Genomic DNA, 19,777 nt, shown 5'->3' with positions numbered 1-19,777 from the left:
TGCATCTGAAGGCGTCTGAAGGCTGAGGGCAACTGCTTTTGGGGCCTCACTTTTTCATCTCTGAAGCACAGGTGGGACACATCTCTCGCTGGGTTGTGACTAACAGGAGTTGCCTTCCACTGCACATCCCACCCCATAGCATTTTTTCATGAAAATTTTAAGCAAACAGAAAAACAGAGAAAATACTATAGTAAGTACCTTTTATAACAAATACCACTTAGATAAATAAAATGTATATTTTACAGATACAACCGACGCTCTCTGCGTAACACTCCTCCTGATTCTGGTCCTCTGCATCCCCAGAGGTAACCGCTATCCTGAATTTGGGGTTTATCATTCCCATGCAGGTCTTTATACTTTCACCTACGTGCATATTCATAAACAACTTGTGGCATTGTTTGTTATTTCTACATGTTATATAAACAGTATACCATATTCTCTTTTACAATTTGCTTCTTCCTTCAACATTATATTTTTAAGATTTATTGCATTAATGTACATGGCTCTGGTTGTTATATTTTACTTTTAATATGATATTCTATCAAACAAATACCCCATTATTTATTTATTTATTTATTTATTTTTAAACTTTTTGTTTGTTTGCTTTAGTTTTTGGCTGTGATGGGTCTTCGTTGCTGCACGCCGGCTTTCTTCTTGTTGCGGCGAGCGGGGGCTGCTCTTCATTGCGGGGTGTGGGCTTCTCACTGTGGTGGCTTCTCTTGTTGTGGAGCACGGGCTCTAGGTACGCGGGCTTCAGCAGTTGCAGCGCGTGGGCTCAGTAGCTGTGGCTCGCGGCTATAGAGCTCAGGCTTCATTAGTTGTGGCTCACAAGCTCCAGAGTGCAGGTTCAGTAGTTGTGGTGCACGGGCTTAGTTGCTCCGTGGCATGTGGGATCTTCCCGGACCAGGGCTCGAACCCATGTCCCCTGCACTGGCAGGCAGAATCCTAACCACTGCGCCACCAGGTAAGCCCCATTATTTATTTATATTCTCCTTTTTACAGGCACTTAGATTGCTTTGGATGGAAGAAATTTTCACATATCGAGATATGGGGAAGTTATTCTGGCTTACACATGATTTAACTTAAACTTTATGCTAACGAGAACAGCCTCTCTTATAGCCTGTCAAACACGCCTTGTACATCTGCTTTAACCATTAAAGAAAAGAATGCGTTTAAAAATCAAAATGGAGTAACTGTGGGTCACACATTCAGGATGGAGCCGGGTGGCCATGGCGGATGTGGTTTCAGACACATTCCTGCATCACTGAGAACTTGAATTTTCTGAACTGCATCAAACTCAAGGACACCACTAGCCATTCTCAAAACAGTATCTGCTAGGTGTGGCCAGCTGCAACCTTATGGTCTCAAGGTCTCCCCTTGTAACTATGCAACCATTTCAGATCCCAACCAATCCTTGCTTAACAAGCACTCTTACTTCTTGCCAGCTCCAGTTATAATTCTTGATAAACAACTCATGTAACTAACTGCAACCTTGAGGTTTTTGCCTTTGTACGTCTCCCCCATTTTGTAGTCTGATAAAACACAATTCAAGTGCTCCTTGAATCAGTGTCTCCTAGGCTACAGTCCTCAGTTTGGCTCAAATAAAACTCTTTTCTATTCCTATTATAGATTGTTTATTATTTCCGTTGACACTTCCAATTTTTCCTAACTACAATCCATGTTGCAGTGAACTTTTCTGTATAAATCTCCTTCATGTATGTACACGAGTTCTTCAGGTCAGGGAACCTTCATAGGAGAGAAGTGCGGAATCATGGGGTTTGCACGTCTTTGGCTTTACTAAGCATTGCCAAGTGGCTCTTCAGAAGTAGTGGTACCAAACAAGAATGAGTTTCCTCTGTGCCATGTCTTTAATAAGCCTCCTACTACCCTCTGAAGTTTCTTTGTCTCACCCATTGCACTCAAACATATTTTCTCTTCCTTCAGTCCTTTCACAAATATTGACTGAAGAGAGCAGCTGGATGGAAGGTGACTGAGATATTCCACGTGAAAGCTGGAAAGGGTCTGCACCGTGGCACAGAGAGCAGGGATCGAGTGAAAGGAGAGCTCTTTCTGAGGAGGATGGATACCACTTGGTGACTGATTCAGTGCAAGAGAAGAGGCAGGTTTATAGTGATTCTGGCAGGGCTGACTGAGGAGGTGTCAATGGTGTGAGATACGAAAGCCAGAAGAACAGCTGACCTTGAGAATATTGACTCCATAGCGTCCGAGGCAACTAGATTACTTCTGACGGAGGGGAAGTCTCACAAAAAGCCTTGCAGGAGTGAGTGGGAGAGGAAAGGGAGGCTGTGTGATCAGCCACTCAGCTGAGCGGTTTTAGGGTGAAGGGCGGGAGAAGGAGCAGTGGTGACGGGGAGCTGGGAATCAGGGCACAGAGCAGGATGCCTTCCTGCCACAGAGGGGACTTCATCATGCACGTCTGGAGAGAAACAGCAGGTGGGAGACAGGGAGAGATTGCGGGGCACGCGTGAGCAGATGGGATCAATGGGAAGGTTAGAGCTCAGCAAAGACCTATGAACTCTGAAACATGGACCGCAGTATGCTTTTTTTACCTTCTATGGAGCGATCACCTGTTGACTGGAAGAAGACCAGGGCAAATTTCACACCTGACAGAGCATACTATAATAACAAACAGCTAACATTTAATGTTATTTACAGTGTGACAGGCCCTGGGCTGAGTATTTTATCAAAGTAACTCGTTTGTCCTCGAAACAACTCCCAAGGTAGGCAACTCTTTCTATCCTTATTTCACAAATGAGGAAAGTTAGGCACAGAGTGGTTAAATAATGTTCCCAAGGTCACACAGCTGTAAGTGGTGGAGCTGGTATTCAAACCAACACAGCCGGGCTCTGGAGTTAGTGCTGTGAACCACTACAACTTCGCTGTTTCTCAATATGCCACCATCGTTGATCACTCACTAAGCATACATATCCTCACCGAGTAAGTGCAACTATATATATTCCTCACATTTCTGGTGGTCTTACAGTCAAAGAACTTATTTTTCAAGTTCTTACCTGCAAAAATCAGATGGGAAGACATAAAGGATTTCGTCTTTGGTGATTAATGGGTGAAAAGAATCTCCGTCTGTTCCGTTGATCATATTGCACTCGTCTGCTGTCCACCAGTCAAGCGACCTGTCATTGGGAGACAAGAAAGAGTCCAGAGGGTCACACTTGATTTTAGGCTTTTTTTTTTTTTTTTTAATGGTCAGGACTTTTCAAGACTCAAGTGGGAGCTGGCTACCCACAGAATCTTATTCACACGCAGACACAAGGGTGGTATTGGTTGGGCACTGGATCAAGAGGTGGAAAAGCAGGCCCCCAATCCCCAGTCAATTCTGACAGAGGCAACAGCCAAAAACCTTTCTTCCCTTCCTCTAAAACAGAGTATCTCACGTAGAGGTTTGGGAATATGCACTTACTTAAAGCAGTGATCCATTTGGCATTTACAGTAGCTTTGTTCACAGCCAGCCCGTGGACAGATGAGCCCTGGACAGATATTGCAGGGAGATAATATTTGTGGCAGAGCATTAACTGTCTCCCCCTCCAAACAGCTAAGGGAGGATTTCTTTTGGGTCACAAGAAAGTTTAACCTTGAATCAACTTTATGCTCACTAAGAGCACAGTTGAGATAGCGGGTTTTTAAAAATTAATTCCTTGAAAAATGGTATAAAATGCAAAAGACAGGAAAGGACAGGCAATAAATAGTAATTCTTCTAACTTCTGGTCAAGGTGACCTTCTAAGTTCGTGAATTGAGGACATCTTCCAGAGCAGTGGTTGATAGAACAAAAAAGAGAACATTTAAAAGGTCTACACCCTACTCAAACACAAAAGAACATCTCCCTAGACAATGAAAGGTGATAACTGCCAAGTGGTGAGTAGGGCTACAACCGCCCGCCCACTGGGCTGCAGGTCTGGAAGCCAGGAGAAAGATCTGCAAGTCTAGCTCCTGAGGTTAATGAGGATTAAAAGTGGTCCATCAAGGGTGTGAAACCGGGATCTGGGGGCAGGGATTTTCTGGTCAGCGAGAGAGGCTGAAGAAAGCAAAGCTGAGTTGCTCGGAGGCAGAAAGCCCCAGGCACAGCCTCACAACCAGAACCTGAGTCAAGCTGCCTGCTGACTCTTTGGGAGATCTGTGATGACCCCTGGGTAATCGTGAGGTGGAGATCCACCATGTGTACTGGTATTGGGGTTCCTAGGTAGGATACATGGAGGCAACTGCAAAAGTGTTACCTAGGGAGAGGTGAGAGGATGGATGGATGGATGGATGGTTGAATGGATGGATGGATAAGATAGATAACAGACTTCCCAAATAATTATTCTGCAAGTCAACATTGTTTTTAATGAAAAATGGGTTTTTTTAAATCTCTTATACTAAGAGATAGGCAACAAAATCAACAATAAGATGAATTCACTTGAGAAGAAATTAAAATAATTGAACAATCTGGCTAATAAATATGTTGTTTAGTATCCTCAAAGAGACAAATGAAAGAATAACATCCGTAAAAAAGAATGGCAAATTATTAAAAAAAAACAAAAAAGAATGAGATAAGAGTAGAGAGACCCAAAGAATGAAAAATAGAAATCTTCAGAATAAAAACAGAATAAAAAAGTTTTCTGAAAGAAAAACTCCATATAGGGATAAGCTCTAGACTGTAGGTAGTTGGAAAGAACTGGCTAACTGAAAGATTGCTCTAAGGAGTTTATACAAATATAAACTCAGAGAGATTAAAAATTAAAGGATCAAGATACAGAGAATGTATCAAGAGGCTCCAATAAATATTTAATAGGAGTTTGTGGGAGGGTAGTGAGAATAGAGTGAATAACAGAGAAGCAATAATTTAAGAGATAATTGCTGAAAGTTTTCCAAAATTTAAGAAAGATACTAGACCTTGGATTGAAAGTATGCCCCAAGGGCCAAATAGAATAAATAAAATAAATTCAAATCTAGATATGTTGCAGTAAAACTGCAAAAGGCCAAGGAAGAAGATAGATATCAAAAGCCAGTGGAGTAACATCTTCATAATTTTGAACTGTCAACCTAGAATTCTATACCCAACTAAAACCATTAACAAATGAAAGTGCAATAAAGATATTTTTAAATATGCAAAGTCTAAGAAAGTTTACAACCCACAGATCCTCACTGAAGGAACTACTAATAGAGTGTTTCCCAACCTAGTAACATTTTAAGCCTGATTAATTCTTTGTGGGGGACTGTTCTGTACACTGAAGGATGTTTAACAGCATCCCAGGTCTCTACCCAGTAGATGCCAGTAGCAACCTCCAGTTGTGACAACCAAAAATGTGTCCAGGCATCAACAAATGTCCTCTAGAGAGCAAAATTGCCCCTGTTTAAGAACCACTGTACTAATGACCTTCAGCAAGAAGAAAACTAAATCCAAGGGGAAGATGTGAGAAGGAAAAATAATAATAAATTAATAAAATATGTTGGTATATTTAATTATTTACTATAAAAATAATGAAATTTTACTTATATTCGGCTTCCGGAGAAGGTGAAACAAGTTGTAGACAAGAATAACATAGAAGGTGCGGGTATTAAGAAATGGGTAAAGTTATTGTCTCATTTGAAGAAGAGAGATAATAGATAGCTTTAGATTCTGTTAGAAAAAAAATTTAAATATAATCAAAGGGTAGAATAGATATAAACCAGCTAAGGGTGAAAAATAATGTCGAAATAAGTCTAAATATATCAAATAATATATCATTATATCGTAAATGTATCAGTAATTACAATATGTATAAAAGGATTAAACTCTCCTATTGGTGGATTAACCAAGATGGCAGAGTAGAAGGACGTGCTCTCACTCCCTCTTGCGAGAGCACCAGAATCACAACTGTCTGCTGGACAATCATTGACAGGAAGACCCTGGACTTCACCAAGGAGGATACCCCACATCCAAGGGCAGAGGAGAAGCCACAGTGAGACGGTAGGAGGGGCGCAATCAGAGTAAAATCTAATCCCATAACTGCTGGGTGGGTGACTCACAGACTGGCAAACACTTATACCACAGAAGTCCACCCACTGGAGTGAAGGTTCTGAGCCCCACGTCAGGCTTCCCAACCTGGGGGTCTGGCAACGGGAGGAGGAATTCCTAGAGAATCAGACTTTGAAGCCTAGTGGGAATTGATTGCAGGACTTTGACAGGACTGGGGGAAACAGAGACCCCACTCTTGGAGGGCACACACAAAGTAGTGTGCACGTCGGGACCCAGGGGGAGGAGCAGTGACCCTGGGGGACACTGAACCAGACCTACCTGCTGGTGTTGGGGGGTCTCCTGCAGAGGCGGGGGGTGGCTCTGTTTCACTGTGGGGACAAGGACTCTGGCAGCGGAGGTTCTGGGAAGTGCTCCTTGGCGTGAGCCCTCCCAGAGTCTGCCATTAACCCCACCAAAGAGCCCAGGTAGGCTCCAGTGTTGGGTTGCCTCAGGCAAAACAAGCAACAGGGAGGGAACCCAGCCCCAACCATCAACAGTCAAGTGGATTAAAGTTTTACTGAGCTCTGACCGCCACAGCAACAGTCAGCTCTACCCACCACCAGAGCCTCCCATCAAGCCTCTTAGATAGCCTCAACCACCAGAGGGCAGACAGCAGAAGCAAGAAAAACTACAATCCTGCAGCCTGTGGACCAAAAACCACAGTTACAGAAAGATAGACAAGATGAAAAGGCAGAGGGCTATGTACCAGATGAAGGAACAAGAAAAAACCCTAGAAAAACAACTAAATGAAGTAGAGATAGGCAACCTTCCAGAAAAAGAATTCACAATAATGATAGTGAAGATGATCCAGGACCTAGGAATAAGAATGGAGGCAAAGATTGAGAAGATGCAAGAAATGATTAACAAAGACCTAGAAGAATTAAAGAACAAACAAACAGATGACCAATACAATAACTGAAATGAAAACTACACTAGAAGGAATCAATAGCAGAATAACTGAGGCAGAAGAACGGATAAGTGACCTGGAAGACAGAATGGTGGAATTCACTGCTGCAGAACAGACTAAAGAAAAAAGAATGAAAAGAAATGAAGACAGCTTAAGAGACCTCTGGGACAACATTAAACGCAACAACATTCACATTATAGGGGTCCCAGAAGGTGAAGACAGAGAGAAAGGACCAGAGAAAATATTTGAAGAGATTATAGTCGAAAACTTCCCTAACATGGGAAAGGAAATAGCCACCCAAGTCCAGGAAGCGCAGAGAGTCCCATACAGGATAAACCCAAGGAGAAACACACCGAGACACATAGTAATCAAAGTGGCAAAAATTAAAGACAAAGAAAAATTATTGAAAGCAGCAAGGGAAAAACGACAAATAACATACAAGGGAACTCCCATAAGGTTAACAGCTGATTTCTCAGCAGAAACTCTGCAAGCCAGAAGGGAGTGGCATGATATACTTAAAGTGATGAAAGGGAAGAACCTACAACCAAGATTACTCTACCCAGCAAGGATCTCATTTAGATTTGATGGAGAAATCAAAAGCTTTGCAGACAAGCAAAAGCTAAGAGAATTCAGCACCACCAAACTAGCTCTACAACAAATGCTAAAGGAACTTCTCTAAGTGGGAAACACAAGAGAAGAAAAGGACCTACAAAAACAAACCCAAAACAATTAAGAAAATGGTCATAGGAACATACATATCGATAATTACCTTAAACGTGAATGGATTAAATGCCCCAACCAAAAGACTGGCTGAATGGATACAAAAACAAGACCCATATATATGCTGTCTACAAGAGACCCACTTTAGACCTAGGGACACATACAGACTGAAAGTGAGGGGATGGAAAAAGATATTCCATGCAAATGGAAATCAAAAGAAAGCTGGAGTAGCTATACTCATATCAGATAAAATAGACTTTAAAATAAAGAATGTTACAAGAGACAAGGAAGGACACTACATAATGATCAAGGGATCAATCCAAGAAGAAGATATAACAATTATAAATATATATGCACCCAACATAGGAGCACCTCAATACATAAGGCAACTGCTAACAGCTCTAAAAGAGGAAATTGACTGTAACACAATCATAGTGGGGGACTTTAACACCTCACTTACACCAATGGACAGATCATCCAAAATGAAAATAAATAAGAAGCTTTAAATGACACAATAGACCAGATAGATTTAATTGATATATATAGGACATTCCATCCAAAAACAGCAGATTACACGTTCTTCTCAAGTGCGCACGGAACATTCTCCAGGATAGATCACATCTTGGGTCACAAATCAAGCCTCAGTAAATTTAAGAAAATTGAAATCATATCAAGCATCTTTTCTGACCACAACGCTATGAGATTGGAAATGAATTACAGGGAAAAAAATGTAAAAAAGACAAACACATGGAGGCTAAACAATACGTTACTAAATAACCAAGAGATCACTGAAGAAATCAAAGAGGAAATAAAAAAAATACCTAGAGACAAATGACAATGAAAACACGAGGACCCAAAACCTATGGGATGCAGCAAAAGCAGTTCTAAGAGGGAAGTTTATAGCTATACAAGCCTACCTAAAGAAACAAGAAAAATCTCAAGTAAACAATCTAACCTTACACCTAAAGAAACTAGAGAAAGAAGAACAAACAAAACCCAAAGTTAGCAGAAGGAAAGAAATCATAAAGATCAGAGCAGAAATAAATGAAATAGAAACAAAGAAAACAATAGCAAAGATCAATAAAACTAAAAGTTGGTTCTTTGAGAAGATAAACAAAATTGATAAGCCATTAGCCAGACTCATCAAGAAAAAGAGGGAGAGGACTCAAATCAATAAAATCAGAAATGAAAAAGGAGAAGTTACAACAGACACCGCAGAAATACAAAGCACCCTAAGAGACTACTACAAGCAACTTTATGCCAATAAAATGGACAACCTGGAAGACATGGACAAATTTTTAGAAAGGTATAACCTTCCAAGACTGAACCAGGAAGAAACAGAAATATGAACAGACCAATCACAATGAATGAAACTGAAACTGTGATTAGAAATCTTCCAACAAACAAAAGTCCAGGACCAGATGGCTTCACAGGTGAATTCTATCAAACATTTAGAGAAGAGCTAACACCTATCCTTCTCAAACTCTTCCAAAAAATTGGAGGGGAAGGAACACTCCCAAACTCATTCTATGAGGCCACCATCACCCTGATACCAAAATCAGACAAAGACACTACAAAAAAAGAAAATTACAAACCAATATCACTGATGAATATAGATGCAAAAATCCTCAACAAAATACTAGCAAACAGCATCCAACAACACATTAAAAGGATCATACACCACGATCAAGTGGGATTTATCCCAGGGATGCAAGGATTCTTCAATATACGCAAATCAATCAATGTGATAAACCATATTAACAAATTGAAGAATAAAAACCATATGATCATCTCAATAGATGCAGAAAAAGCTTTCGACAAAATTCAACACCAATTTATGATAAAAACTCTCCAGAAAGTGGGCATAGAGGGAACCTACCTCAACATAATAAAGGCCATATATGACAAACCCACAGCAAACATCATTCTCAATGGTGAAAAACTGAAAGCATTTCCTCTAAGATCAGGAACGAGACAAGGATGTCCACTCTCACCACTATTTTTCAACATAGTTCTGGAAGTCCTAGCCACGGCAATCAGAGAAGAAAAAGAAGTAAAAGGAATACAAATTGGAAAAGAAGAAGTAAAACTGTCACTGTTTGCGGATGACATGATACTATACATAGAGAATCCTAAAACTGCCACCAGAAAACTGCTAGAACTAATGAATATGGTAAAGTTGCAGGATACAAAATTAATGCACAGAAATCTCTTGCATTCCTATACACTAATGATGAAAAATCTGAAAGAGAAATTATGAAAACACTCCCATTTACCATTGCAACAAAAAGAATAAAATACCTAGGAATAAACCTACCTAGGGAGACAAAAGACCTGTATGCAGAAAACTATAAGACACTGATGAAAGAAATTAAAGATGATACCAACAGATGGAGAGATATACCATGTTCTTGGATTGGAAGAATCAACATTGTGAAAATGAGTATACTACCCAAAGCAATCTACAGATTCAACGCAATCCCTATCAAATTACCAATGGCATTTTTTACGGAGCTAGAACAAATCATCTTAAAATTTGTATGGAGACACAAAAGACCCCGAATAGGCAAAGCAGTCTTGAGGCAAAAAAATGGAGCTGGAGGAATCAGACTCCCTGACTTCAGACTATACTACAAAGCTACAGTAATCAAGACAATATGGTACTGGCACAAAAACAGAAACATAGATCAATGGAACAAGATAGAAAGCCCAGAGATTAACCCACGCACCTATGGTCAACTAATCTATGACAAAGGAGGCAAAGATATACAATGGAGAAAAGACAGTCTCTTCAATAAGTGGTGCTGGGAAAACTGGACAGCTACATGTAAAAGAATGAAATTAGAATACTCCCTACCACCATACACAAAAATAAACTCAAAATGGATTAGAGACCTAAATATAAGACTGGACACTATAAAACTCTTAGAGGAAAACATAGGAAGAACACTCTTTGACATAAATCACAGCAAGATCTTTTTTGATCCACCTCCTAGAGTAATGGAAATAAAAACAAAAATAAACAAATGGGACCTAATGAAACTTCAAAGCTTTTGCATAGCAAAGGAAACCATAAACAAGATGAAAAGACAACCCTCAGAATGGGAGAAAATATTTGCAAACGAATCAACGGACAAAGGATTAATCTCCAAAATATATAAACAGCTCATTCAGCTCAATATTAAAGAAACAAACACCCCAATCCAAAAATGGGCAGAAGACCTAAATAGACATTTCTCCAAAGAAGACATACAGACGGCCACGAAGCACATGAAAAGATGCTCAACATCACTAATTATTAGAGAAATGCAAATCAAAACTACAATGAGATATCACCTCACTCCTGTTAGAATGGGCATCATCAGAAAATCAACAAACAACAAATGCTGGAGAGGGTGTGGAGAAAAGGGAACCTGCTTGCACTGTTGGTGGGAATGTAAATTGATACAGCCACTATGGAGAACAATATGGAGGTTCCTTAAAAAACTAAAAATAGAATTACCATATGACCCAGCAATCCCACTACTGGGCATATACCCAGAGAAAACCGTAATTCAAAAAGACACATGCACCCGAATGTTCATTGCAGCACTATTTACAATAGCCAGGTCATGGAAGCAACCTAAATGCCCACTGACAGACGAATGGATAAAGAAGTTGTGGTACATATATACAATGGAATATTACTCAGCCATAAAAAGGAACGAAATTGAGTCATTTGTTGAGACGTGGATGGATCTAGAGACTGTCATACAGAGTGAAGTAAGTCAGAAAGAGAAAAACAAATATCGTATATTAATGCATGTATGCGGAACCTAGAAAAATGGTACAGATGAGCCGGTTTGCAGGGCAGAAGTTGAGACACAGATGTAGAGAATGGACATATGGACACCAAGGGGGGAAAACTGCGGTGGGGTGGGGATGGTGGTGTGCTGAATTGGGCGATTGGGATTGACATGTATACACTGATGTGTATAAAATTGATGCCTAATAAGAACCTGCAGTATAAAACAACAAACAAACAAAACAACTAATACTAAACTTTCAGTGGGTTATTTGTATGGAAATATGTTAATATAAATGTTTCAGACATTACATGAAATTTCTAAAAATCTTATATTTGTATTTGTATGGAAATATGTATGGAAATATGTTAATATAAATGTTTCAGACATTACATGAAATTTCTAAAAATCTTATATGTTCTGGTATAATGTTATAAGTAATAATCCTAGTTATTACTTTAAAATGTATATCTCAGAAATAACTAATTTTCTTGTCAACTGCATTATTATGAACTTTCATCAAATCTTTAACAGTGGTCATTTTTAAGTCTTTTGTCATTTACAGACAGTTCTGGGTGTACTCTGATGCTTTTGCAAGTATGTGCCTATAAAAGGCTTTCATCTTCAAGAAATTCATGAAAAAGACTGACAAGTACAGATTTCTGGTAACTGACTGTACTGCTGAACTGAATGAATAAGCATTTTCAGAACTCTAATGAAAAACTGATGAACTAATAAAAGTGCTAACAAAATATCAATATAAAAAAAAATTAATTACATGGGACTGAGTGAACTGATGAGGATGAGTATAATTTTTGTGACTTTCTGTCTGAATTAAAAAAAAAATCCCACAAGGACTCAGAGGCAAAGAATATACAAATCAATTTTCACTGCAAAGTAAAGGAGCTGTTACAGTGGAGGATTACTGGACTGAATGTCAATATTATGACATAGTATGAGTGTGTTTCATGTTTGGTAATTGCAATCATTGTTGCTTTTGTTGTGGTCATCCATGTACAATGCTTGGTGTCAGTCTATTTATCTCTTGTAAAAATAAAATACAGTGTGTGTGTGTGAAAAAAAAAAAAACTCTCCTATTAAAAGGAGAAAGAAAATATGGAAAGAAAATGTGGAAAGAAAATAACAGATTGGGTTTAAAACAAAATCCAGCTATATTCTGTTTACAAGTAAATTTCCCTCCCAGCTCAGTACCCAGTCATCTAGTTAACCCTCCAAAGGCAATACTGTTGCCAGTTTCTCATATTCTTTTAGGGTTCTTAGATGCTTGGGAATATGTGTATGTGCACGCATGCGTGCCCTCATGCATGCGCCAATGTACGTGTATGTACCTGGATATGTGTGTTTTAAAAAATTTAAATAAACTTAAAATTCAAAAACAGTTTTTGCTTTACAGAAAAGTTGTGCAGATAATATTCCACGCCAGTTTTCTTGCCTGTATTTCTGGGAAGCTGCGAAGTAAATTTAATGTTCAAGAACAAAATTCCTCTTACCATAGTTCCTGAAGAATTAGCCTCCTTTTCTCTCGAAGATTTCTAATTTCTATGACTTAAAAAAATCATTCTGCTTTATGTGTGGCTTTATTGCAAGCTGCCTCCGTCCCTATTTGGAGGTAGTTTGTTTATAAATTATAAATGTTAAAAATATTTTGAAATGCTGTAATGCTGAACTCAAATGTATTTCATCTTAAAAAAAATACACAAACAATGCAGAATCACTAAATTAAATAAAAAAGAGAACCTCTCTCCTTCCCCCAAAACAAGCAGTGATTTGAGAAGTATTTGTGCTGCAGCTACATATCATTCAATGACTCAGTGGAAGAGCAAAACTTTTCATTGGCTTGTGATTCATGACTAACCATGAGAAACCTACCTCTCACTAATATTTAATCTGTGAAGTACCTTACCCCAATCTTGATTTACAAGATAATAATTTTACATATTTATACTATATTATTTATATTATAGGATATTTTACATAATTATAGATTTTTTTAATTTATAGATTTTTCATCCAAAAAATGATAGTGCTAAACTTTTTTGAAATAAAGCAGAAGTGGACGTTCAATTAAATGAAAATTGAAAAAATCATTACACCAATAAATCATTAGACTTACGTTTTTCCATTCCATTCCACAATCTTGGAAAAGTTAAGGTAATTGTCTTCTCCAGTTAGAAAAACATAGTCTCCATCATTAGTCCCATTTTTCTGAAAATAAGTGAATATGGTCATTGATGGTAACTGTGATGGTTCATTTCATGTGTTTACTTGGTTAGGCTATGGTGCCCAGTTGTTTGATCAAACAATACTCTAGATGTTGCTGTATTTTGTAGATGTGATCAGTTCGGTTTCAGTAAAGGAGATTACTGTTGATAATGTGGGTGGGCTCATTCAATCAGTTGAAGCCTTTAAAAGCAAAGTCTGAGGTTTCCTGGAGAAAAAGGAGTTCTCTCCTCAAGACCGAAACATAGAAATCCTGCCTGGGCTTCCAGCCTGCCGGCCTGTCCTATGGATTTCAGACTTGCCACTTGCCAGGACCCACAAGTGCAGAAGACAATTCCTTAATATAAATTCCTCAACAGATATATCGATCTCCATTGATTGTGTCTTTCTAGACAACCCTAACTGATAACAGTAACTAACACATTTAATCTTTATGAAACTACCCTAGTTGGGCCTAATTGCCTCATGAGACTGAACCACAACTAGGGAATAGAGTAACTATTTTGCTAAATCCCATATTAACCATATTATTACTTTATGGTTTTAAAAAGTATGAGCCCAATTAAATAATGCACAAAGGTTTTGAAGAGACATTTCTCCAAAGAAAATATAAAAATAGCCAATAAGTACATGAAAAGATGCTCAATATTGTCAGTTATTAGAAAAATGCAAATCAAAACCACAATGAGATACAACTTCATACCCATGAGGATGGCAATTTAAAAAAAAAGGACAAGAACAAGTGTTAGTGAAGATGTGGAGAAACTAGAGCCTTCCTACATTGCTGGTAAGAATGGAAAATGTTGCATTTGCTGTGGAATACAGTTTGGCAGTTCCTCAAAAAGTTAAACATAATGTTGCCAGATGACTCCAAAATTCTACTCCTATGGATATACCCAAGAGAATTCCGCTCCAAGGTTTGTATCTAATGGTCATACAAAAACTTGTACACAAATGTTCATTTGCAGCATTATTCATAGTAGCCAGAAAGTAGAAATAAACCAAATATTCATCAACTGAAGAATGGATAAACAAAGTGTGGTATATCCATACAATGGAATATTACTCAGCCATAAAAAGGAATGAAGTGCTGATACATGCTACAACATGGATGAATCTTCTAAACATTATACTAAATAAAAGAAGCCAGACACAAAAGATCATATATTATATGATTTCATATGAATTTCATTCCATTTATATGGATGTCCAGAATAGGCAAATCCATAGAGATAGAAAGTAGATTCGTGGTTACCAGGAGCTGGTGGGAGGGGGGAATGGAAATGACTGCTAACAGGTTGTGTTTTTTTTTTTGGGGGGGGGGGGATGCTGATTAAAATGCTCTGGAATTGTATAGTGCTGGTGGTTGCACACCCTTGTGAATATACTAAAAAACACTGAAGTGTACACTTTTAAATGGTGAATTTTATGTTAAGAGAATTATATCTCAATTAAAAAATAAAAAAGCATAAATCCAGGGCCAGGACCCAATTATACTTGAATAGAAAAAAAGTGGTATTAATATAATCCCATTTTTCAATTAAAGTTTTCTTGAGCTGTATATTCTTTCCAAGTTACACTTCTTAATGGCACAGACAGACACACTGTACATTCTTACAAGTTCTTCATCTGGGATGGAGATTTGATTTCTGGGAAATAGCATGGGTTACTCTGAAACATTTAAATGCTTAACCACTTAGTTTAGACCACATCTGAGTTAAGTGGAGGAATTCAAGAAGCAACATACATGTATTTATTTTTTAGTATTTTGGTCTGTTTCTTTTCAGTCTTTTTTCTACACAAAATTTGTTTCTGGAACTAAGATATATTGTATATAACATACACATATAGTATCTGCTATATACAATTTTTATACATATATACAATTGTGCATACATATATACAATTTCTTTACTTACGTGTATAATATATTTCCTGTATTATCGAAAGTTCTTCCTAGGTACAACTTAATGACTCCATAATATTATGTGGAAATAATTTAACCATTTTCTTATTATTGAATATTTAGTGTTGAATTGTTTTGCTACTATAAATAACGTATGAATATCTTTATGACTAAAAACTTTTTCTGTGCTTTTATTTTCTAAATAGACCACTAAAAGTGAAATTGCCAGATAAAAGAACATGAACATTTTTTAAACTTTTGAAACATAGTATCAAGTTGCTCAAGGTCACCCAGTGGAAACAGCAAGATAAATCAGTTTACATTCCCCAAATGCTTTTTGTTAAACTTTGCTTATTGGATCAACAAAAAAGGGATTTCTTATCTCTTTTTGCATTTCTGTATTCACTGAGGTTGAACTCTTTTTTCATTCAGTCAGTTTCCTTAAAAAAACATTCATACCCTTTGTGAATTCTCTTTTCAATTTTTTTGCCTACTTGGGTTCTTCTTTTTGTCACTTAACACTACTTCATCAACTATGTCAATATATCAACATGGTCCACATACATAATAGTCATGTTGTGTTCCACATATGAAATTTTAAACGACTTTAAGATATGAGAAACGACTCCTCTTTAAGGGCAGCAATATGAACGTACAACAATTTAGAAGCAAATTCACATAAAAAAATGCTGAACCACCAAATTTAAAAAATGCTTGTGTTACTTCTTGAAGTTCTCCAATGAACTCAGATGTGGGTTAAGCCAAGTGGTTAAGCATTTAAATATTTGAGAGTATCTCCAAGAGTTCTCCCCAGCTGTTATTGGCCCAAGAGTCAGACACTGAATGTCAATGCTTCCCTGTTACTTGCTAGAACTTTTGTTATTTGAGAACAAGCAGGAATAAATAGGTTTTGTGTTATTGCAGTAGGGTTGTGGGTTGAATACAAGGAACATATTACTGCAGGAGGTTGAGAAATGTTCTGAGAATAAGACAACATTCATACCACTAGCGTACTACATGCATAATCCATCCTCCCAGTACAATTGGCTGGACTGGCTGACCTCTCAAGGATACTCTCCAGCCACCATCGCTTTAGACATCCAAGAACCCACACTCACTGGGAGGTGCTTCAACTCTCTTATGCCAAGGAAAACAGAGGTACCCTAAAATCAACGGGTTAAGATTTGCTGATTGGCTCTCCAGTATGCAAATAAGAGCACCTGATATTCAGCCAGGTCCCTTCTTCTCAGGAGCTCTGTGGCAACACGCTGTCTGTATTACCTCATCCTTCTCACTCACACACCCTGTCCCGCACCGTTAATTGTTTGGCTGTTTCATCATTAAAGTCTTTGAAGGAAAAGTGTTCAACGGCCTTAACTAAGGTTTTCTTTATTCATCACAACGTGTATTGGAACGGGTGGAACGGGCACATAGGCCTAGGGGATCAGAGGGGAATGTGGCAGACGCCACTGGGATTAAGGAAAGATTTGAGGCCAGGCTCAGACGGGTGCAGAGCAGGAGGTGCCAGTGAGGTGCACAAGCCCGCGGTCTGTCCCGGTCTGGAATGAATGACGGCCCAAGTATGGACCTCTGTGCTGCTGGAGACAGAGTCAGGATTGGCCAGAGCAGATGAAAAACTGAACAAAAAACACCTTTGCCTTTTTACCAACAACACTAGAGACAGTTTACTTGGCTCCAAAATGGAAGCATATACCAGTCATTCATATTAATTCAGGGTCTTTACTTTGAGCCGGTCATGGAGGGGAAAAAGAATAATGGTTCCTAAAATGTGTTGCAACTTATAGTTTGCAAAGCACTTTCATGGACTCTCATTTGGCCATTCCAAGCAAACTCTGAAGTGTAGATACCTTTAGCCTCAAGTTACAAATGATGAAACTGAGGTTCAGGAAAGTCCCACAGCTATTAAACGAGAAAGTCAAAATGCAAATCCAGGCCCTCTGAGTCTAAGTCTCATGCTCTTTTCCTGCATGTGGGAAATCTACACCAGGTACTAATCTAACTGAGCAATGCCAGGGCTTTTCACTAACAGGGCCTTGTAGAGCTACTGTGGTGCTTGCAAGGAGAGACAGAGAGAGAAAAAATATAAAGTAAAACCATACATCCTTGCCACGGGAAAGCAAAAGTGCCAATTTTTAAATCTGTCTGTAAATGTGAGTGACATTTTTAACAGGTATTTAAGGATATTAGTTATAAGTTTGATGAGGTCAGTGTAAAAACAAAAAGCAAGCTATACAATGAAAGTTATCAGAGAAATACTGAGGTATTAGGAACAGGATCCACTTGGCAGATGGATGGTAGCCACTGGGACCAAAGGGGGCTCAAGGAAACCTTTGTATCTTTCTGCAGAAGTTTCCCGGAAATTATTTCTAGAAGGGAGTCTAGTCACAGCTTAACAAGAAATCGGTGCTTCCTCTGGTCCTGTGGAAGCTGGCTCCTGTGAGATGGAAGCTTCTAGGGAACATCTATTGGGTCTGCTTGCCCAGAGTGAAGGATTTAGGGTTGGCAGGACCCTACTCCTAGGACCACCCTCCTCTTGCGAAGATAATATTTAAAAGTTGTTTACCATTTCATTTGAACAGTTTTTAAGTTTTATATATCCCTGAAGGTACAGGGGCAGTATTATTACCACTAAGCAACTGAAATGCTAAGAGATTACATGATGAGGGTGAAGTTCTCCAGTAGTTAGACCCAGAGAATAACCAAATTTAAAGATGGGGAAATTCATCACAATTCCATATCCTATCCCGAACCTACCTCTCTTCCCGAGTTTAAGTTTGTCATTTACCAACCTTCCAACTATCCATTTTACTCAAGGTTTTTTTTTGGGGGGGGGTATAGATTTTTAATTGCTTTTAATTTTAATTCATTTGAAGCTCAGGCAGCAATAACATATGCTTTGAATAATAATTACTTGAATGCTGGTATTTTGGGGTTCAAGCCAAAGTAAATAAAATCTGCAAAAAATGATACAAAATTCCACTTATAAACAAAAGAAATCATAGACGAGGGACACACGGAGTTTCAAATTATCCAGCCTCTTTCACAAATAAGATGTCTAAAAATCTAATAAGTAGCTCCCATCCCTAATGGACTATCACATCCCTATTTAGTTTCTTATTTGCCTCTGTCAGACTGATCCATGGGTTTAGTCTCCAAGTCATCAAAACAAGACTCGGCATTGATCACTGAAATTTATGACACTTTGAAAGACTGCACCTGATTAATGGCACAGCACACTCTATATATTTTTCATAGTGACACTCATTCAAAGTCAGCACTGGTAGCATGTTGAAATTGTGGGAGAAGTTTTTTTTTTTTCCCTTACTAAAGCACTTTGTCATTTCTCACATACTCTACAAGAGATGTACAATTCCAACCAACTTTGGTCTTCTCCTAGAAGAAACCCAAAGTGAAGATAAAATCTGGCTTGGAATGCCCTCCTCCTCAGCTGAACAAAAAATCTCTGAAAAGAAAAATTGACTTACCCCATAGAACAGGCCAAAATAGGGAGAGATGTCAGGTTTGAAAACGTTGATGAGGGATAAGATCTCATCTTTGTAGCCCCAGAGCAATTCATCCACCGTGTGGGTCACAAAGAGCTTCTGCTGATAGGCCTTCAACAGGGCCTCGATGAGCTCGTGGAGGAAGGGTAGCTGGGCCCATTCCATGGCGGTCTGAGGAGCACAGGCACATTCAGATAGCAGTGTCCCCACTCCACTTTCCTACTGCCCCTTCAGCAAAGGGGGCTGCAAACTTAAATGTAAATGTTGAGATCAAACAGCTGAGAGGTTAACCAAAGAGCTCCTCTCTGGCTGGGTGTGAAGAATAGGACTCTTCAGTTACTGTCCTTTCTCAGTATTACATTTTGTAACTGTCATCTTAACATCCTCACTCGCAACTCTCAGAGTTCTCCCAACACCACGGAAGGGGAAAAACTCTTGCAATATATTGGCATCTTTAGCCACAAGGTGGCACCATCTTCCGCCCGATCAGGGTTAGAGGCTGGGTCCCCATAAACTCTGCCCCACTAGCCAGCTGGGCAGGGCCAGACCTGGGATCTAATACTTTCCAGGTCCTGGGTCCACCATAAGTGTCCAGCTGCATATGTAGTGGTCACCCAGGAGTTGGAGTGGGAACCTCAGAGGGGATAGAAGTCTCCTGGGCCTCATGTATTTTTATTAGC

The 19,777-nt window shown here is 38.8% G+C and overlaps 1 protein-coding gene across 1 annotated transcript in view; it reads right to left on the bottom strand.

The window, feature by feature from the left end:
* SCARB2 (scavenger receptor class B member 2) overlaps positions 1-19,777 on the bottom strand; it is a 76,244-nt gene that overhangs the window by 14,357 nt on the left and 42,110 nt on the right. The window contains exons 4-6 of the mRNA XM_059922820.1: positions 19,080-19,268; positions 13,561-13,652; positions 3,033-3,152 (exon numbers count right to left, since the gene is read on the bottom strand). Coding sequence (XP_059778803.1) covers positions 3,033-3,152; positions 13,561-13,652; positions 19,080-19,268 — 401 coding nt within the window. The remainder of the gene's footprint in view (positions 1-3,032; positions 3,153-13,560; positions 13,653-19,079; positions 19,269-19,777) is intronic.

Source organism: Balaenoptera ricei, chromosome 5, assembly GCF_028023285.1.
Source record: "Balaenoptera ricei isolate mBalRic1 chromosome 5, mBalRic1.hap2, whole genome shotgun sequence".
NCBI classification, from domain to species: Eukaryota; Metazoa; Chordata; class Mammalia; order Artiodactyla; family Balaenopteridae; genus Balaenoptera; species Balaenoptera ricei.
The sequence above is the reverse complement of the archived record's forward strand: the minus strand, read 5'-3'. Positions and strand labels throughout refer to the sequence as shown.